The 20,443-nt window shown below is 45.4% G+C and overlaps 4 protein-coding genes and 1 long non-coding RNA gene across 6 annotated transcripts; 1 reads left to right on the forward strand and 4 right to left on the reverse strand.

Moving 5' to 3' along the window:
* Positions 1-389: 389 nt before the first annotated feature.
* LOC125764871 (uncharacterized) lies at positions 390-5,435 on the reverse strand. Its single transcript, XM_049429504.1, has 10 exons — positions 5,286-5,435; positions 4,308-4,379; positions 3,506-4,185; positions 3,241-3,438; positions 2,885-3,178; positions 2,361-2,818; positions 2,111-2,216; positions 1,937-2,051; positions 1,220-1,820; positions 390-1,151 (listed from the first exon to the last, which is right to left on the reverse strand). The coding sequence occupies exons 1-10, from the start codon at positions 5,359-5,361 to the stop codon at positions 542-544; spliced, it is 3,210 nt and encodes a 1,069-aa protein (XP_049285461.1). The 5' UTR covers positions 5,362-5,435; the 3' UTR covers positions 390-541.
* Positions 5,436-8,273: 2,838 nt separating this feature from the next.
* LOC125762255 (uncharacterized) lies at positions 8,274-8,933 on the forward strand. Its single transcript, XR_007418191.1, has 2 exons — positions 8,274-8,698; positions 8,772-8,933. It is a non-coding gene; the product is annotated as an uncharacterized LOC125762255 (long non-coding RNA).
* Positions 8,934-9,056: 123 nt separating this feature from the next.
* On the reverse strand, positions 9,057-13,513 carry LOC125764878 (rho GTPase-activating protein gacK-like). The gene is made up of 2 exons (XM_049429522.1): positions 13,418-13,513; positions 9,057-13,289 (listed from the first exon to the last, which is right to left on the reverse strand). The coding sequence occupies exons 1-2, from the start codon at positions 13,511-13,513 to the stop codon at positions 11,145-11,147; spliced, it is 2,241 nt and encodes a 746-aa protein (XP_049285479.1). The 3' UTR covers positions 9,057-11,144.
* LOC125762245 (alpha/beta hydrolase domain-containing protein 17B) lies at positions 13,278-16,360 on the reverse strand. The gene is made up of 4 exons (XM_049424120.1): positions 15,246-16,360; positions 13,896-14,531; positions 13,683-13,815; positions 13,278-13,607 (listed from the first exon to the last, which is right to left on the reverse strand). Exons 1-4 carry the CDS (start codon positions 15,257-15,259, stop codon positions 13,524-13,526), a joined length of 867 nt encoding a protein of 288 aa, XP_049280077.1. The 5' UTR covers positions 15,260-16,360; the 3' UTR covers positions 13,278-13,523.
* A 769-nt stretch (positions 16,361-17,129) lies between these two features.
* Positions 17,130-20,054, reverse strand: LOC125762250 (uncharacterized). Of its 2 annotated transcripts, none has more exons than XM_049424133.1 (4): positions 19,490-20,054; positions 18,321-18,505; positions 17,974-18,178; positions 17,130-17,683 (listed from the first exon to the last, which is right to left on the reverse strand). In XM_049424133.1, the coding sequence occupies exons 1-3, from the start codon at positions 19,767-19,769 to the stop codon at positions 18,014-18,016; spliced, it is 630 nt and encodes a 209-aa protein (XP_049280090.1). In that variant the 5' UTR covers positions 19,770-20,054; the 3' UTR covers positions 17,130-17,683; positions 17,974-18,013. The 2 variants fall into 2 exon arrangements, with proteins under 2 accessions (XP_049280090.1, XP_049280089.1); XM_049424132.1 differs by having other exon boundaries at positions 18,077-18,178; positions 19,490-20,053.
* Between the last annotated feature and the right edge of the window lie 389 nt (positions 20,055-20,443).

Consider the following 20,443-nt stretch of genomic DNA (forward strand, 5'->3'; position numbering starts at 1 on the left):
TACCATATTTATGTATGCAGCTCATCATAACATTGGCTGTGTTTATTCTTTCCAGTTCGCTTCGATTTCATCCGGACAGGCGCAATGTTGTGACGCGTGAACGTGTTCGAAATATTCGCGCACCTAGAGATACTCACAATATGATGACGCATACACTCCCGGTGGAAGAAAACTCAGAAACAAGGCGGGAAATCCCCGTGCATTTCTGCGCTTCGCAACCAATAATTGTTATTGTTTGGATTGGTTTACGCTGTTGAGGTGCGCTCTATGAACTATGAATGAGCCACACACACACACTAATGACTTTCCGATCATGATACTCTTTTTGATTTCTTTCCCTATCCCGTGCAAAACAGTATTCTTTGTTCAATTCAATTCCACCAATACAAAAAAAAAGAACCGTTTATTTCATTTTCTTTTAATCTTTTTTATGATAAATAAAATTATGAATATTACACTAGTGGTCTTAATAGGAACACAATAGTAGAATTTGTATTAAAAAACCCTTTCCTATTTAATTTAAAACACATACTTACACTAATCACTTCCTGTCACCACGCTCGAAGGCAAAAACTATTTCAGTGTCTTCCGGTTTCTTAAGTAATCTAGCCAACGTCCTCATGAGTGGGTACGGTTCACCACACTTACCACGGTAATCGTCCAGATCCAGCGAAAAGGCATAAACACCGGCCAACCCTTTGCTAGTGACAAATTTGGCCTTTTCCTCCAACGATTGTTCATTCTCGTACCCGATCCACTGGTTACCACGGTAGGCATATGGACATTGACCAATCGAATCCCAGAACGTTCGCCAGTTAAGTTGCTTTAGCTTTTGACAGATCTCAAAGTATCCCAAATAACCCTCGCTATACGTATGCTGACCCTTCGGTCCCGGTCCGGTAGTAACCGATCCTAAACCGTTCTGTTGGCTGTTTCGTAACACATACGTCCGACCGAGAAAGGGTACCCCAAGAACTACCCTGTTCGGAGGGCAACCACTCCTCAGCCACGAATCAACACCGTCCTCCACGTTGAGTCCTTTGTAAATGCCCTGGTCGTGTGGTCGATTCTTCATTGGACTGTGTACATCGGCGAATCCGGTCCAGGAACCACGCAGATCATATCCTGCTATATGCACATAATCAGCACTCCTAAGGAAGGGCAAAGACGAACCATTGTTAGACACATCAATCACAAAAGGACAACGTGTTTTACTCACTCGCACAGAAGTCCCTGATCGTAACCGACTTCAAATCGCGTATGATCAGCTGGCACCTGTATGGCAACTTCCCACGATTGTCTAGCTTTCAGAAATGCCGTCTTCAAATCATCCACCAGATACACGAAATTGTCCTTATCATTGTTCGTACCGCCACGTTCCACACTACCGGGATATAGCCACACCAGCTCAATCCCATCGAACCCATACTTGGCCATAAACTTCACCACACTGTCCACAAACTTCTTGCGCCGATTACGGTAGGCGGCCATTTTACTGAAAGCTTCACCGCCATGATCCCAACCACCGACCGCAACGTACATCTTCAGGTCGGGAAACCGTTGCTTTAGGTCAACAAACCGGCCAAATCCATTCTGTACCACATCAATCTCGCGCTGCAACAATGCCAGCTCGTACTCTTCACTGTCAACGCCGACAAAGTTGTACACCACGTGCGTACACAAATCGCCCGGGATGTCCTCGATGCGGTAGGAATACGGAACGGCCCTACCTTGTGACCAGGTCGCATAGTGACAAATCAGTCGGCATTGTCGCTGCTCCACCAGCAGGAACGCCACGATCAGCGATATCAGTAAAGTGCCTTTTTTTGGGAACGAAAGCAAAACGTTCAAGTTAGTTCCATCTGCTCCAGGGCTGCTGCAGATATCAACCGAAACGGGTTTTTCTTCAACTACCGGTAGTAGTGTGTAAACTTACCTCGGGAAGCCATCCGTATGAGTAATCCGTTTGCACGAGCGATCACCTGAAGCACTGTCCAACGACTGACCTCGTGCGCGGCTAGTGAACGTGTCGTTCCGTGTGGCTCAGTAAACTAGACTAATAAAATCACGCTTAACCGGTAAGGTTTTGTCGCATCTCTCGGGTGCATACAAAACAGGTTCCGGAAAATCCGTAGGCGACATTTAACACTCGCCGTGTTTCGACGTAGTGTGAGTGTTTCGGTAGAATGGTTACAAAGAAAGAGCATCGTGTGTTGCTTATTGTTTACACAAATTCCTTTCTCCCCTTTTATTACTCCCACCCCCCAAGGAGGGGTGGCAGATCAGTTGGAGATATTTATTTTGCGACCTATTTCATAATACAGTAATGTTTTGATTGATAGTGAAAAACCGTTGATTACAAACCATACTCATCGGCGAGCGGTTCGATCAGTTTCGCCTTGGTGCGACATTCCGGTCGGTCAGCATTTTCAGGCCAGTCGCATACGTTCAGGGCGGTATGAAATACGGTACCAGGCTTACAGACGAACTCTACCGGCTGTCCATGTACACAGCGATAGTACTTGGTGCAGTCAGCCGAGGGAACAAAATCTTTATAACCGGAGCAATCGATCTCCGACTCATCCTCGTGCTCAGGTTCCACGGGCATTGGTTCTCTGTCTTCTTCCGAGCCTGTTGGTGCTGGGGGAAGAATTGTGGTGGGTTTCCTCGTTGCTGTGGTAGTTGTCGTTCGTCGCGTAGTTGTGGTAGTTGGTGCAGCCGCTGTTGTTGGTTTTCGTGTGTTTGTGGCAGTTGTCGGACGTTGTGATGTTTGCTCTCCTTCCGATGACATCGTCGAGGGTGGTCGATTCCATTCCGGCTAAAAGAAGAAAGTTGTGTCAAAGCGCACCAGGCAACTCTTGTATCGGTGAGATTATGTACTTACCCTCGGTGTGGTAGTTACTGTCGGTTCGGGCACTACGTAATCCTTCATGTTGTCGTACAGCACCTTCATCAGTGCATTCTCCGGACCGCACAGTCCATGGAAATCGTCCATATCGATTGCCCATGTCATTGCACCAGCATAGCCCTTCTGCTTAATCCAGTCCATCTTGTACTGGAGTGACTTTTCATCTTCGTATCCCACAAACTGTGTTCCCTTGTACGTGTACGGACATAGGCCAACGTCATCCCATTTCTTAGTCCACCCTTTCTCACCATCCTGGACCTCCGTACAGATCTACAAGTGATCCAGAGTTACATTCAAGACTTGCGCAGGAAGACTTGTATCCGCATGCTCACCTCATAGTACGCCAGAAAACCTGTTGCGTTCGTGTACGGTCCTGGATCTCCACCTCCCGCTTCCTTGTTGATGTACGATCCCAGCATCGGATTTGTGGTGCTGGCACTCAACGTAAAGGTGCGTCCATAAAACGGAACACCAATAACCAATTTGTTGGGCGGACAGCCATAATTGACCCACAGTTGAACACCGTCATTCTAAGGATATTAATAACGGTTACAAGTTTTAGATCTCCCCACAGACCCGTTCATCATCGCTACCTACCACATTGAGCTTTTCATATGCCCACTGATCGTGCGGCCGTTTGTACAGTGGACTGTGTACGTCGGCAAACCCTGCCCAATTGCCTCTCAAATCGTATGTCATGCAGTGGATTGCATCGAGGTTCTCGCACAGCTCCGGCACATGATATCCTTCCTGCAGACGGAAGTTCGCCACCGGTACTGCCATCGTTATCTCCCATCCACGTCCCTCCCGATCGAATGCACGGCGAAGCTCCTCGACGAAGTAGAAGAACGTATCCTTATCTCCAAAGCTACCGCCACGGTCTGCCGCACCCGGGTACTCCCAGTCCAGGTCGAAACCATCGAAATTGTACACCTTCATGAACTGCACCACACTCGCGATGAAGGACTGTCGTCGTTCCTTTACCGCCACCATTTGCGAGTACTTCTTACCACCTTCTGCCCATCCACCGACCGCTATCTGGTATTTGGCGTTGGGATACTTTTGTCGTAGGTCGGTAAAGTTGCGGAACCCATTCTGCTCGAGATCAATTTCCGGATCAATCACCAGCACTTGATAGTTGCTGTCATCTACGCCGATGAACGAGTAGACGATGTGGGTACACATTTCCGCCGGGATGTCATCGATCGTGTAGCGTCCGACATCGGGCCGATAGATTGCCCAATTGCTAAAGTAGCAAACGATACGTGCCTGCTGACCTAAGCGTGGCGCGTGCCATCGGTAAAGAAACGGTTCGTTTTTATCAGTACGATTAATGTCTTTGGTTGATTGAATGGATCGGCCCGAGGCTGACACGCCACCGAACTGCTGCAATGCCTACCTTGCGCTGCTAAAAGCGGAAGAACCGCCAGCAGACAAAGAACCACTATCCGTGACTGGTTTAACATTACACCTGATCAGCATAATCAATGAGAATGAGGATTAATGGGAGGGGTTTTGTTATATTAATCATTCGTAAACAATGCAATGCTTTCTAAATGTGGCAACGAATGCAAACGATAGAGCTGCTAAGGAATATCTTATATGTGGACATCCCTTTGTGTAATGTTTGTGTTGTAATGACACTTTTTTGTATAATCTTCGCGCTTCTTTGGATTTCTTTATAACGTTTGAATAATGTTTAATATGGCAGTGATTAAATAAGAGTTTTGATTGGATTACCACTCGTCTGGTAGTTTTTGGAGACTTGAAGACAAATTGAAATCATAATTGAAAAAGATCTTTGAAAATAGTATGCTAGGTATCTGATCATAAAACTCTTTTAATTTTTTAACTTGTTATTCTTCACTTATTTAGTTAATTTTCTTGTATATTTCTCCAATGTGATGCACTTGAGATTCATAGAATTATCGTCAACTCAACCGTCGTACTGTTCTGGCCATTCACAAGCGAAGTGTCTGTATAATAACCACCTAATAGCATAATGCTTCTCACGAACGTTCTGGCTTGCAGTGCAATCCCACAGCTTTTGGCACGACACATCACTCACGGTGAACGATAAACGTTGCATAAGTACTTAACGATCGGCCATTAATCACCACACCAAGCTACACCACACATTGGGTTGTTTTTCTGCATTTGCTTCTTCGATCGCTTCTTATCGTTTCAATATTGTCCGTATCTCGATCTTCTGCCGAGCCACCAGAATACCACCCACATGAAAAAAATCACCAAATAGTTTTTTTCCTCCCTTCCCTGTCTTATGTTTTGCTTCTTTTGCGATTGTCCAACCGATCGTTTATGTTTATTTTATGCAAATGATGATGATCATACGCATATATTCCGATGCGCAACACACCCCGGACATTCCGCACAACACAGGACGAGTCCGTTGAGCAAATACCGTTAATCCGCCAGTCCACTACTTCTGCCATTGAACTTGATCTTGGTATGGTCGGTCCAACTGTTGCTGCGGGTGGTACGGGCGGTGTGATCGCACTGGACAAATTCACCGAAGCGAACACGGCACCACACTACTTACCGATCCAGCTTGGACGACGCAAAATTCACTAATAAGCTGTCCAGGGCAAACAGACGGTCGTATTTATACTGGCCAGCACCTGCCGGCCAATGTGTCTTTCGTCGTTGGGGGCATGGCTTCTGCTGTTGTTGGTGAGATTTTAAGCCTCACACAACTTCGGGATCCAGCGCGAAATCTGGATTGGTTCATGTTCCCTTTTTTCTCTCTTTCTTACCCTGTCATCCCCCTTACCCGGTTTTTTCCCTTCCCTGCTGTGCTCTGTTTGTGTCTGCACGATCTGCACACGGGAAGATCATTTCTGCCGTGCTAATATCAACATACCCGGCAAGGGCAAAGCCAAACCCGTCAAGCCAAGAATTGCCGACAAACTGGGCAAATGGTGTATGGCAACCAAACCGGCAACCGGTCCTATCGGACGCACCCGGTTCCTTGCTGCCCGATCGATTTTGGGGACCTTTTGCAAACCTGCTCAGATTAGCTGTTTGTTGCGAGTTCTTTGCGTTTTGACATTTTTAGAACGATGTTTATTTCGTTTTGCAATCATCATTTCAATCATGCACGCTTCGTTTCGGGGTGGAATGTGTTTATCTGCCTCGTTTTATCGCTGGAAGCAATACAACAAGAATGGAGGGTGTGCATACTTCGGTTTGCATTGCGCTTTATCGAAGGAAAGTAAAAGAAGGTACAGACAGCAAGTGAGTGAGATTGAAAATGCTCAGAAAACGTTTAATTTCAATGCCGGTACAAACAGGGAACTGATTGTTATTCTTATGAGCTTGTTTTCATTCTTTTCAACTTTAATTATAGAACAATTACAAATCAAATAAATTAATCTAACAACTTCGTAAAAAAAAACGAAAACGAATTGCCTTCTTTTCAGGTGATTAAATATTTATTGATCAAACACAAATGATCGTATCAAATTAAATAAGTTATGCGTGCTAATTAATATTATGATGGAAAATTTGGCGAATTTCTTTGAAGTAAACGATTATGAAATGGGGTGACGATCCAATTAAACTCCTTAAATAGTAAACATAGGAAATAATGAGAACGATATTTAGGATTATATTCACGAAATTATGTTGGGAATTGATTCTAACTATTTTTATGGCGAATAGATCGGACATGGGGCGGTCCGGTGGTGCATGTGATAAACGGCGCCAGTCCACACGGCCGGACCGGGTTCAAATCCCATCCGGACCGTCCCCCGTAGCAAGGACTGACTATCCGGCTACGTGGTAAAATAAGTCTAGTAAGCCAGAAATGGCCGGCGTGACCTGTAAGGTTGTTAAGCCAAGAAGAAGAAGAGAAGATCGGACATTGAAGATCGGAGATGTTAATGAGAGAAAATGTGTTTTTTTACTATCTATTATCCTTTGGTATCACTCAGTTTTACATATTTTAATCACTTCGGTTGGTAATTAATAAAAAGCTTAGCATCAGCTGCGGATCTATTAGTACTCGAAGAACGGGAATGAATGTTGGTAGCAGAAGAAAACCTTTCTTCTAGCCACGGCACACTCGCCAACACGGTAGTATGGGAAATGGACCCCTTTAAAATGGCCCCAATCAAAGTAATGTAAGAACGAATTGGACCGAGAGGAGCGAAGATTTGTTGGTGTTGAATTGATTTTTTACGATGTTTTTTTTTCATTCGTCTCTCAAGCGAGGAGCGAAGTGCGTACGAAAGATAAGATCGGGCGTCCGCTTCGTCAATTGCAGTTGTGTAGGTGTGTCGTGATAACGAAGCGGTGGATACCATGATAATGAGCAAAGGAGAAATTGTGATCAGTAGCGATCGGACAGCAATACAGCAGTGTGGCAAGCGGCGCCCTTCTTTTGTACATAACAAATTTGGCAAAAAGTTGTTTTTTTTTCGATGTCAAAAAGTGATATCCTTTCTCCGATGATCGTATTGACATTGAAAGAATGGTTAATACATCAATTAGTGTGATAATTTGATGTAAAACAGTGAAGATTTGATAAGCACGTGTTCAAATTGTTGCTAGCGTCGGCTTGGCTTGTGGCTCTCGTTCCATCTCGCTCTTACCTGCACAGGCAATGGACGTTCTTGCGTTCTAACGTTGAAGTGAGCATTGTGGCCAGCGCAGTTCACTGTACGCAAACACCCGAGGGTATGTGTGTGGGAGTAGAGAAATTTATAATCCGTGCGTGAACTATGCTTGTACGAAGCTTGCAAATGGATTCCTTTTGTGTTGTGCGGTGTATTTTAGCAACGAGTTTTGTGATAGAACTATGCCATAAACGTTAGCTTCTTCGGCTGGTTAGTGGAAATTGGATTTCATAAAAAGAAAACTTTCCGTACATGGTGTGTGGCTTCCATCTTTTGTGTACCGAAAAAAAAGGAAGTGTTGGTTTGAAAAGGACATTTTTTTCTATTTATCAATGAGCTTATTGCTTATTGTGTGAATTCGTGTATTAAAAAATGTGGCCATTATAGCTGAGTGTGGTGTTATAAATGTGCCAAAGCGCATTGAAGTGTGGGTGTTCCTTAGTGCATAGAAAAAAGTAAGTGTTTGTGTTTTTTTTTAAAGTTATGTCTACATATCATTGAGCTTACTGCTCATTGCGTGAAATAGTGCATTAAAATATAAATTGGCTATTGGAAGCCGAGTGCAATGTTTTAAATGTGCCAAAGCGCATGAAAGTGTGTAGTGCACAAAATAAAGGAAGTGTTAGTTGTTTATTGGTGAAAAAATTAGCCTATTGTGTAAAATCGTGCATTGAAAAATGTGTTAATTTTAGGCGAGTGTTTGATTTTTTAAATCAGCCTAAGCGCATTGAAGTGTGTGTGTGCCTTTGTGCGTAGAAAAAAAGTGTTGGTTTTTTTGCTGGTGCCAAAAAGCTATCATACTATGGATTATACGGGTAAGTAATTCACAAAAATGTTATTTAAAACGGCACATCAAATACCCGAACAGATAAAAAATAAACCGCCAAAAACCACAAATTTAAAAACTTCGTCAAGTTTCAACGCACGAACGCGTTCGTTCAGTTGTAGTTTTCATTCGTGCGTCATAAACGCATGCTCGCAACGAAACATTTGACAGCTAAGCACTGAACTGACATTGCAGAAAACAATCATTCCCCAAATAGAAGCGGAAAAGCGCACATCGCGCGTTTGCTGAACGCGTGTTGTAAAAGTGAAAATCTACTGGCTAATTTTCAGCAGTTCTGTTTAACGTTGCAATATGAAGAAATACAAGGTAATGTTAACATTAAAAACAACGTTTGCGTTCGTTAGATTGGGTTAATAAATAACTGCTTTTGCAATTACAGCTGTCGAGCCGGCAGACGCAACCGAGCATTATGGCGCCTATATACCGACGCTCTATTATCGTGGGAACATTTGATGACTTACATAAAAATAATACTTAAGTTAAGACACTGCGCAACACTTCCTTCTTACCGGAAGGATTGAAATATATATGTGAATTGAAACTGAATGTTTAAAAGCGTATTGTTTAAGATGACGAAAGGTTGTTTCCTTCTTGGTACTGTTTACCAATGACTAACAAAACAGAGATTCATTCGGATAGGAGTAGAAGTCACTTCGCATTAGTCTTTCGTTTCGAGATTTATTGGTTAATCATGAAATAGAGTACGTTTCCCGGGTGTCCTCCCGTGTCGAGGTTGTAAGATTTGGTACAATAATTCGGGAGAGGTTTTGTCAGGGGTAAGAAATCGTAACGGTCAGATCCGTACCTTCACGCTTGCTGTTATCGATTCCTTCGCTCTAATTGCTATTCACTATTTAACCTTTGCAGCAATAGTCCATCTACCGCGCTCCCTTCGTTCGAAAGAACCGTCAACGTGTGTGTGTGTGTGTGTGTTGTGTGATAGAATTTATCGAAAGGACATCCGCTGATACAGCAGACCACCGCATTTTGGGATAGGAAGTGTAGTACACACTGTGGTGGATGTAAGTAGACTTATTTACAATTACCATACTCATTTTCGAATCGATAAAAGAGTGCTTCTTAGAGAGAAATTAAGTGTATGCATGACACGAGAACTAGAGATAACCTGATATTTATATGCGTAACGGAACGTGAGTGTTTCTGTGTTTATATGTTGGCAGTGGGAGTGTCATTTATTGTTAAATCATGCACGTCCCTTGCTGACGCCATTCGTTCTTTTCCTGCATTGGGTTTTTCCGGTGTTGCTTCCTATCACAATAGGAATATATTTTATCGCAATGGATGGGGGGATCTACATTCGTTCGCACCAACTACTAGCATAAACGCAAAACACAAGATCAACAAGATCCACAAGATCAACGCAACGAAACACCACTAAACCACGATTAGTTGTTTCTGCTTGTTAGCTGTTCCTAAAGTGTCTGAATCTAATCAAGAAATCGGAATCAAAACTAATAAAAGCTTCTACACGTGCTAAACGAAAAACATCTAACGCACTTGTAACAAATCGCGAACTAAACAGTTGGCTCAGATACGGTTTGAAGTAAAATCGCTTTCATGGTGCGTATTTAAGTAAACTGCAAAAATATCAAAGTCTGCCAACGGAAGCAACGAGTTTTGTCCGAAAATTTAATACTGTATGTATCCGGTTTGCTTCCCCAACCGTGTACCGTTTCCCCGCCCCTCTCAGGTGGGGACAAAGGGTTTTAGAATAGAAGCTAAATCGTTCAAAACCAACGCATCATTGTCCAATGTTTCCGTGTCTCTTCATCGCTACTCTTAATACGATATTTTGTTATTGCACATCCGAACTGTTGGGATACCTGTCTGGTTTGTGCCGCATGTACAATTACTACCTTCTTGCATCGTACTATTTATCAATCGTTTTGCGACATTGTCGCACTTTCACCAGCTTTGTCGCATTGCGCCGGGTACTTGTTGGCACTCTTAGTTGTACAGCAGCCATTCTTACGCTAATCGCAAAACAGTTCCGCATTAGACGAATGTCTGCCATTTCCTATGATTACAGTCAATCCGTTTTTTGTGTTGTTTTGCGATCCAATTCACACGTTCAACATTTATAGCCTATCGATCGAACTTGTGATCGTTTGTTAAATTTTGCTAAATTGTCTCCGTTTTGGTTCATGTTCATGTTCTCGTCTTATTCCTTTTTTGTTCTGCACTTAAAGTCTAAAATTCTTACTAATGATATTCCCTTGTTCATCGTCTATGAATAGTAAACATGTGTTGCCTTTTTTTTGGGGGGAAGGAAACAGTATGCACATTCCGTTTCGTTTCATGTTATTCCATGATTGCTGCTGCTGCTGCTGCTGCTATTCCCCCAATTTCGAATATGATGAATGAATGATATAATGACTTGTTTTTACTCGCTAGTTTGTTCTCAATCAGACTACCCGGTGTACCTCCTTCTGCTTGTGCTTATCAACATTCAAAACTTTAAATCATTTGTGTGCGCACGCGTTTGGTTCGCGTTAATCCACCACACACGCGCGCCGTTAATCCCATACAAGTTGCAATTGCTAAAACTTAAGTCGCGTGCATCAATTCGTTAGAAATTCCATGCAGTTCCGTTCTTCCGTTCTAATGCAACAGGAAAGACGACAGAGGTCGGTACAACAACCACGATGCTGCCAAAAATTCCAGTCGGCAGTTGCCTAAGTGTAATGAATTAATTTATGCTAACTACAAACGGCAGCGCACGCCCGACCATTTAGCAACGTGTTTCAAGTATTGGTTCATTTATCTTCGAGTGGGAAGCCGTTTTGCGCTGGGACGATTCGTTCAGTCCACCAATACTACCGGCGCTCGTGCCCACCGTCAAACTGCTGCCACTTCCCCCTACCTTTTTGCTCGTGCCGCCCTGCTGCTGAAGGATCGTATCGTTCAGAAATGCCGGCGGTGATGGGAATGCCGACGAATGGCTGTACTTGTTCATCTGTTCGCTTAACCGCCGGATGTTAAGCTGCAGCTCGTCATCCTTTTGCGATGGTGTCGAAAAGCTGTGGCGCGGCTGAAACATGTTCGGGTTCAGCAAGTTCTGTGACGCTTTCGTTGATTCCTGCTGGTTTGCGGAAGGATAATGCTTTGCCGGCGATGAAGCATGTTGCTGTAGGGTAGCTGCTGATGTCGCCGGCAAAATGCTAAGCTTCGGCGACGGTTGCTTTCTGGTAGTGGGTGACCCATTACCATTGTAGCTGCTGAAGCTGCCACTGTTGCTTGTGTTGTTGCTATTGTTAGTGTTGTTCGACCCGCTGATAAGACCACTGCTGGTACCGCTGTGTCCGTTTAGATTCGAGTTGGAAGCATTCTTTTCCATCTTCAGCGAGGAAACGGACTTATTTTTGCCGAGCGACAGTGAACCTGTTTGGGGCGATTTGCTTACGTCCGGTGTACCGCCCGCCGGCGGTGGTTGAAAAAAGTCCTCATAAAACGATGGCGATTTGGAGCGTTGCAGCTTCGGTCGGGTGATCTTTTTGCGCGCATCGAAACTACCATCCACGCCCGGTATGGTGAGCGTCTTTTCGAAGCGCCCGAGCGATTGCTGCTGGCACAGGCGCGACTGATGCTTGGCAACGTCCGAATCATCCCTGCTAATGGTGCTGGTGAGTGATTTGGTTTGGTGCGGCAAACCGGCCACCCGCTTCTTACCGCCACCCTTTGCCAAGCGTTCCGGCAGGTTGACGTTCGATCGCCACACCCAGGGGTCCGAGTGTTTCATATAATCTAGGCAAGGTTTGCCGTACGATTTGCCACTATTATCAAGCGTCTTGGATTTCTGCTGCTTGGCTGATGGTAGCGGCGAATTGGTGGCCGACATTCGCGTCCACGGATCGGACGGAACGTACACCAAGCAGCTGGTGCTTCGGTTGCCGTTTGCACTTTTCAAACAATCGCCCAACTTTTTGGCCCGTTCCGTACCACCATTCGCCGGTGCGGTCACGTTCTCCACCTCCAGCTTAACCGCCGAAGCTTCTCTCTTTGCCAACTCATCATCGTACTCTTCGTTCGGGGACAGCTTTACCGAGATGATATCATTTTCATCGGAAACCATTATTGAATGCTGATGGCGCACCGGTGGCCGTGGTGATAAGCTGCGCGTATTGCGCAACAGCCGGGGTGGTTTACTATCGCCGAGCGAGTTTGATTTTTCCAACGTGCGCTGATCGGACGTCCGGAGCGGTGTTAGCTTCTGGGGGCTAACCTTTGGGCTGGCCGTGGTCGATGATGCTGCGGCGTGCTTCATAGGACTCGTAGCAGCAACCGCATGCTTGCCGGATGAATTAATGCTCAGCGAGGATAGTCGCCGGTAGTGGCTTTCCGTTTTTGGGGAAAGATTAAAATCAAACTTCGTATCGGTGGAGGCCTCAATTTTCGGGCTGCGGCATTCCTGTGCGATCGTTTTCATGGGACTGCACGATTTCGGGCTGGTCGAGGCATCCTTAAATTTGGAAGAGTTGTGCTTCTTCTGGTGCGTCGATGCTGCCGTACCAGCCTTCCCAGATCCTGCCGTATCACAGGCGCTACACTTGCGGCAACTTTTGCCACCGTTAATCGAGCTGGGCGAATAAAGCCCACAGCTACACTCGTCCGGTGGCCCATTGTCAAACAGATCGAGACTTTCCGTGCTGGCATTGCGTTTGGTTGGTTTCTTGCGCACCTGTGCCTGATAGGGATTCTCGTACGATGCCAGCTCCTTCCGTATGCTACTGCTGATCGTCGAATGGGGCTGATGGTTGTGCTGATGATGATGATGGGAGTGGGTGTGCGATGCGCTTTTCGATTTGTCCGCTCGGTTCGCTGTCTTGCCGCAGCTGCAACTGTACGAGCTGCTGCCGCTTGACCCAGGCAACGAGTGCTATAAAAGTTTTTCGCTGCCACTGCGCGACGACGAACCGGCTGCTGCTGCTGCTGCGGTGGTGCCGCTGCCGCTCGCGCTTGATGCGTTGGTGGTGGCCGGCACTTCTTCCGTTGTGGTTCGTTTACCCGTCGCTTTTGCCGGACGTTGCGGACTTTTCGGTGGTGGTACTGTTGCCGCTCCGGCCGACGATGAAGAAGAGAGCTGCTGACCGGATGAGGCATTCTTTAATTGTCAGTTGCCAAGCTCTACCGCGATGAACTTCTTGAGCCGGTCCAGATACTGATTGTACAGCTCCACATCATTGTGTCCAGCACCCTACGGTTGTGGTGGGGGAAATAATAAATGTACCTTGTGTGTGGTGAATTGTTTGGCCTCGCACCCTCTACTCACCTCAACCCACAATGGTTCTACAGCTTTTGGGCACTTTTCGTAGATGCTTAAACCATGGGAAAAATCTATTACCTCATCTTCCGTGCCATGTATCACCAGCACCGGTGATGATATCTTCGACACCTTATCGATACTGTTGTGGGTGGTAAAAAGAAAAGCGGAAAAAATTAACATCCATTTTGGTGGTGCTCCTCCGCACAAGTGCGAACTCACCTTGGAAAAACGTCGAAAAACCACGTTCGCTTCGTGTTTGGAAAGGCTACCCTCATCCCCGACATTAGGGGTGAGTGCAGAATCACAGCCCCAACTTCGTACCGCGCTGCCAGATCAACCGTCGGCACGGTACCGATGCTCTGACCGTACAGTATAATATTTTCCGGGCTCACACCGAACCGGGTGCGCAGCGAGTGCCACGCAGCATCGATATCGGCGTACAGGTTCTTTTCCGACGGTTTGCCACCGCTCATCCCGTAGCCGGAGTAATCGTAGCTAAAGATGTTACAGTTGATGCGCAAACCCAGCCCAAGGTAAAAGCTACTCATCTGTCCGAGATCGACCGCATTCCCGTGGGAGAACAGCAGCGTGTACTTCGCGGTCGGTGTACACTTGACGTAGATGCAGGACAGCTTGTTGCCGCGGGATGTGCGCGTGAAGAACCCTTCGACGTTTTCCTTCTCGCGCTCCGAGTACGGCCACTCGGCACGCTCGTTGAAGCTGAGCAAATATTTCGCTTTCGACTCATCGATCGGCGTCAGGTTGTATGTCGGTTCCGGTGGTAAGAAGGCAAGTTTGGCAGCAATACGTCCCGGTAAGGGGGGGCAACAAAACAGGCAGCACAGTTCTCCAAAGCTAGAAACAGTTTTACAGCAATTAAAAGAACATTTGCATTAGTTTACATGCCCAGTTCCGCTGCAGCTTGACGTGTTTTACGTGTAAGCAATTGCAATATGTTGCAGCCAATAACAGGAAGAAGGTTTTGCGAGTGGGTGACTATTGCCACAATATTTACACAAATAATCCCAAATTGTTTACTTGTAAGCTTGGCGAAGGAAAAAAACACACCCCTTTGGGAGGACCCGAAGCCTGCACCCCGAGTATGGCGCACCAACCATGTTAACAGCTAATGTTTATGATCGTATTAGAACCGTCTTATGGCGGACTGATAGGGGTAATTAGCGCACCGTTGTGAAACAGCGCACACGAGGGGCATCGTCATAATCTTGAGAATGGACCACCAACACACATTATCAAAGCAATATGCGTGACTGGGATTAATATACGTCGAGTGCTAACGGGGGGGGGGAGTGTAAAAAGCGAGTTTCAAACTAATCGATTCGATACATGGTTAGACGCGCTTACCAGGGGCGCAAGGCAAAAAGGACATATATTATAACGATAAGATGCATCGCCGGAAGTGTGGATAATCGATAAAACGATACAGGGAAATATATTGCTTTTTTTTACCTACTCTAGTTTCCCCCCCCCAAAGCGTCTGGGAAATGCGTTTCATGATTGTGTGACGCGTGAGCCCGTTTTTCACATCTTTTCCCACAACTTGCTTACCTTAGCCCATTCATTCTTATTGTTTGTTCCGCTACACTAGTGTCGGTGCAGGTGTTGATTGCATCCACACGAAGTTGCAACACAGATCCTGGAATGCCGAAATGTATCCTCGTCCAATTCGTTCTTCTCCACTCACTCTCTCTCTCTTTCTTTCTCTTTTTCTCTTTGTCTACCAAGCTAAACTATTCACAGCAGGCGAGAAATCCCCCTTCTTTTGCCACACTTGCACTTGCGTTTCGTTGCTATATCGATTCCGACCCCAACTATCTGCTCTCTTTCGTTCCTACGCGCAGCATGCGTTGTCTACGTGTCGGTCGTATCACAGCCTGCTACTACCCATCTGCGCCACGGAACAGGGGGGAAATAAAAGGACACAGAAGAAATCGAACTACAAGGCGTAGAATTCTACCGGTTGCTTCCTATTAGTTGTTGTTGACTAGACGATGAAACAGATCTGGTCTCTCTGGTCTACGAGGGCGCAATCAGTGCAAAGCGCGCAGGGTTCTGAGATTGCATTCAAAACACTATGCTACTCTTGGATGTGGATTTTTTTTTTGTTTCCACACACGCAATGTATTGGTTTGACAGGAAAAAGAAACGCTGATAGTACGCTTGCGGGGCAACGAAAACGAAACACAAAAAAAAACCACCACTGTACGTAAACCACATCCAGCGAGCGCCTTATCTATTGATTTCGGGACATTTTTCTGTATGACTAATGCTTTCCACTGCTGCGTCAATGCCTCGCAGCACGAATTGTAGCAACAAATCCTTGGCTTCGAGTGTTGCGCTTTGTTTCGCACCCAGCAGAATGATGCGTTTGTGCGTTGTTTCCTTTTTCGGGCTCTTCTCTACACTACAGACATCACACTCACACCCTCGGGGGTGGGGGCACTGATGTACGCAACGATTTCAGGTGCACTCCAAAGCGTAGGCTTTGCGTTTCAGCTGGTTGTTGCGTTGCGCGTTTTCACTACCTGCACAGCTTTTTACATTTGTTGCGTTTACATTAAAATTAGCTCTACTTTTCAACTACAAAACAGCACTACTGTTCCTTTTTGTTAGCTTACATACAATTAATCACTACGCGTTCAGGTCGCGGCCACACGTATCGCATACGGAAAGCAACAACACGTTTGACAGGTGGACTATGTGCTTGGTGGACTCGTGTGATGGTCAAAATGCATCGTTCGCGTACGACTTGAACTACGCTTGATTATTGGCGATGCAATAAGGATGTGAAAAATGTAGCAAAAGTACAGAAAACTAATACAAAAATAATGTAATTAGTATAAGGTAAAGGTATTATATTTTGTGTTATAAAAATTAGTTCATTCCCCTATGGCTATAACTTCTGAAAACGCTTCAAACATAAAAGAATGCAAACGCTTGACAAACGCTTCAGTTTTCAAATGGTCTGTTGAAGGTAAAAGACAGTTTCGGAAAAGTGATAGAATTCTTCAAGAATTTATTCATTTTTGAGGTTTTATGAAAGATGATGCATTAAACTAGCGAATTGCAGATAGTGGATCTTGGCTTTAACGACCTCTTAGGTCACGTCGGCCATATGTGACTTACTAGACGTATTTTTACTGTCCAGCCAGATAGGCAGTCCTTGCTACGGAGGGACGGTACGGTTGGGATTTGATCGCCGGCCCTGTCGTGTGGGACGGCACCTTTTATCACATACACCACCGTGCTGCCCCAAGTTTGGCTCGTTAAATAAGACTATCTCTAGATATTCACCGTGCACCACCAGTTTAATTTTGAAACCAGCAATCAGAACCACAACACAAAAAAGTCATAAAATTAAACTCACTTTTGCTATGCTCGTGAAAATCGAAAGATTACATCCGAAAGTTTCTGTATCTTTTAGCTTCAGCATTTAATCGCAATAAATTTGTAGATTTTATTATATAGTTTCATGTACATACATTTCTTTACGTAAGTATAAATTGTTCAGCTTATGTACCTACTACTGTTGGGCTTTGGTAATGATACAAAAACGATTCAACGAAACAACAATACCCTTTTACAATCAACATGGTGATCAGTTTCAGTGCTGCTTCTCTTACGTCTAAACCTATCGAATATAAGCTACTCACTAAGTGTAAGATGCGTAATACCACATTCCGTACCGCAAAGATCAAAACAAAACACGTCGATAAACTGTTCCTATAAACGTAGCAAGTGACAGAAATCACAATTAATGTTCCATACGGTCTACTGCCGCTGAAATGCTTAACCACTAAAGACCAGTTCTAGTGCTCCACGAGCAAAATGTTGGTTTGTTGGGATACCGATAAGTCGATACACAAGGACAACTCCGAGAGTGCACTCACTCCTTAGTGCGATAGTGACTTTTGCTTCTTCTGCATTTCCATGAAAATAAGCGTTGCCCCCATATTGATACCACCCCATTTGGCGCAGTCCGAAATCTGTTTGAAACATATAAAAAAAACAAACATTAACATTGTAGCTGCGTGTCTTGAACGTGTCAATCGAAGAAACGTTAATGATAAGCGATGGAATGAAAGGAGCTTAAGAAGCTCCGGTTTCAAGTGTTTTATGTGGGCAAATGTAATGTACGAGTGTGTTATCTGCAAAGTGTAATCGTGTACTGAACTATACGATAAGTATCATATTCCACCACCAGAGGCTTAAGGTAAAAACACAACTTCCCCAACGCAGGCCCAACAAGAGTAAAGAATGTGCATGTGGTTTTAACCTTTCGCGAGCTCCCCCGGGCGGGCGCAGAGTCGTATAGCTCAGAAGTAGCTGTTGTGCGCTCCTTGCAATGCGTCCTCGAACCGTTTCAGTAACGCACTTACTTGTCGCTTCCGGCTGTCCTGTGGTCGGTCACCGTATCGACAAAATTCGGCAAAATGTTGACTGTTGTGGAACGACATTTGGCATTTCGAGGCGTACTTTATCTATCGGTGGGAAGATAACAACGAGAGGAATAGAAAAACAAATTCAATCAGAATCCTCTTAGCTATTGTTGATGCACATTTCTGACATCACTGTCTAGCGATGTACCGATAGTGAAGAAAATCTGATAAAACAATCTCTTACCTGCGCTAAAATGTCTTTCTCCGGGTGTGCTTTCTTTGTCCGATCGGCCACATTGTTGATCCGCAGCTGATGTCCTTGCTGCCACAGATTAGCCAATGTAACGCAATACACCTTCATTGGTTTTTTCTCATTTTCCTTCATGCGCACGGAATATATTTTCACACTTTCGGCGGTTGGTTTGGGGGCTGTAAATATATATATTGAAAGTTAACACATGAAGATCATTAGATCATGTAAGGCGCCAGGCTCGTAATAAAATCGTAACGAATGTGTAAAAAAAAAAATTGATCACGTCACAGCATTCATTTTACATAACCCGTTTTAGAACCGACCGTGCCTCCTAGCGTAATCAGACAAAAAAAAAGTTCCACTATCGTGAGAATGGAACCGATCCGACACCGTTAATTAGCATACTAACAGTCGCCACAAAACCCAGACAGATAAAAATCAACCTATCCTGAATTGTTCTACTAGAAACCAGCCAACAAAACAATTACTTTTGCGTGGCAGAAACTGGTGCACTGGATGCACTTTCAACTATAGACAAACTCGTAAATAATCCCTCTCTCCCTTTCCCCAGGGTTGAGTGACGTTGGGTTGGCAAGACTGGTAACATTGACCACCGATTGCGATGCAACGCAATGCAAATGGCCTTTTGATGTGGTTATGGCAAAACACATTCCTACCCATTTGGGTGCATTCCCTTTCCACGAGACAGTCACACTATTTTCCTATGTCGTGTGTAAACAACTGTGTGGCCCCACACCGGGTGCAGTTACAGCGTCCTTCAAAGTCCACACCTTCCACGGCGTCTGTTGCACGTTATTCGATCCCGCCCCATCGAGCTTCCCTTCTGCTATTACGATGCATACTAAAAATAGCCAAACGAGTTGCTTCCACCACCTGCACATTTCTGTACATCTTGGCCTCCCTCTCCTTCTTGGGCCGGGAGTGTTTCCCCCTTTTTGTCCCAACCTCCTAACGTACAAGCGGGTACGAGATTTCACGAGCACCACCACACCATTAACGGCCACGGTCACGAGAATGTTCTCACCGCACATCCGATCACAAAGGGCGATATATTTATTTCTTTTACAATTAAACGAAAATTCAACCCGTTTTAGTTGCATCCCCCTCCGCTAGGGGGTTGGGAGGGCTGGTGGACTTACACTTCTTCTGCTCGATGGACACCACACCGAACCAGCTGTCACCGGGTGCCGTCTGGCGGCGTACCTCCACAATGAAACCGTTCTCGATCACGGCGCAAAAGATGCGCTCCTCGCCGGCATCGAACCATTTGCTTTCGCGCAGCTTCTGTATAGCGACCGAGCTGCCGAAACTGCCCCGTGTTGGACCGGTTCCGGTTGTCGGTGCGACCGGGGCCGTCTGCTGCGTACCGGCCGGAAACCATTTGCCAATGTTTAAACTATTCCGTCGAAGCAATCCCATCGTTCAGGCTCTCTGTACGGAAACGTTACACACACTGCACTCTGCACAATAACTTTGGAATAAGGGTTTGGAAAGTGTTCTTTTTGTACCGCTGTAAAGTTCCTTGCCTGGGACACGCACAGTTGCACTTTTAACCTTTCTCAATTGTATCCGTTTTCCAGCTCCACAAGCAACTGATGGATGCGCGCGCGCGACAAAAACGGTCAAACGGTTTTCTCTTTTCGCGTTCCTTGGCGTATGTCTGCCTCGTTCGAGCGCTGTTCAATTTCTGCGCGTAGTAGCGAACGACCATCGAGTAGGTCAGGCCGCGCGCGCGTTTCGAGAGAGTTGACGCCACCCTGCTTATATTGTTTGATGGTATGCGATCTTCGTTGTTCGAACGCGCGAAACCGAACGAGTTGTACTGTCCGCTACTACTAACACTACCGTCCGGCGTGGCTATCGCGTATCTTCTTGCCTTCCTGCGCCCACACGTGCCACTCTCGTGTCACTGTTATATCCCCACGCCCGGCAGCTTCCATCAACTTCAGGGACTTTTTGTGCAGTTTGCTTGCTTTTTCCTTTCCCAAGTCTCCCAAGTCCAAGTCTCTCCTACATGTTAGTTCACACCGTATGTAATTCCCTTGTCGCCATGTATGCCTTTTATTTTACGATTTGTTGATTATGTTCTTCAT

The sequence above is a fragment of the Anopheles funestus genome, chromosome 2RL (assembly GCF_943734845.2).
Source record: "Anopheles funestus chromosome 2RL, idAnoFuneDA-416_04, whole genome shotgun sequence".
Taxonomy (NCBI): Eukaryota; Metazoa; Arthropoda; class Insecta; order Diptera; family Culicidae; genus Anopheles; species Anopheles funestus.

Bases quoted from the DNA above. Each gene is read 5' to 3' on its own strand.
- LOC125764871 (XM_049429504.1), bottom strand. From the start codon at position 5,361: ATGGCAGAAGTAGTGGACTGGCGGATTAACGGTATTTGCTCAACGGAC. The intron at 2,819-2,884 runs GTAAGTACATAA...TTCTTCTTTTAG, and splicing joins CAGTAACTACCACACCGAGG to CCGGAATGGAATCGACCACC. The intron at 1,152-1,219 runs GTGAGTAAAACA...GCCCTTCCTTAG, and splicing joins GATCAGGGACTTCTGTGCGA to GAGTGCTGATTATGTGCATA.
- LOC125762245 (XM_049424120.1), bottom strand. The intron at 13,816-13,895 runs GTGAGTTCGCAC...CACCCACAACAG, and splicing joins TTTTTCGACGTTTTTCCAAG to TATCGATAAGGTGTCGAAGA. The intron at 13,608-13,682 runs GTGAGTAGAGGG...CCACAACCGTAG, and splicing joins TAGAACCATTGTGGGTTGAG to GGTGCTGGACACAATGATGT.
- LOC125764878 (XM_049429522.1), bottom strand. From the start codon at position 13,513: ATGCCTCATCCGGTCAGCAGCTCTCTTCTTCATCGTCGGCCGGAGCGG. The intron at 13,290-13,417 runs GTAAACGAACCA...AAACTTTTATAG, and splicing joins ACGTCCGGCAAAAGCGACGG to CACTCGTTGCCTGGGTCAAG.
- LOC125762250 (XM_049424132.1), bottom strand. From the start codon at position 19,769: ATGGGATTGCTTCGACGGAATAGTTTAAACATTGGCAAATGGTTTCCG. The intron at 18,506-19,489 runs GTAAGTCCACCA...ATATATTTACAG, and splicing joins GTCCATCGAGCAGAAGAAGT to CCCCCAAACCAACCGCCGAA. The intron at 18,179-18,320 runs GTAAGAGATTGT...TCCCACCGATAG, and splicing joins AGAAAGACATTTTAGCGCAG to ATAAAGTACGCCTCGAAATG.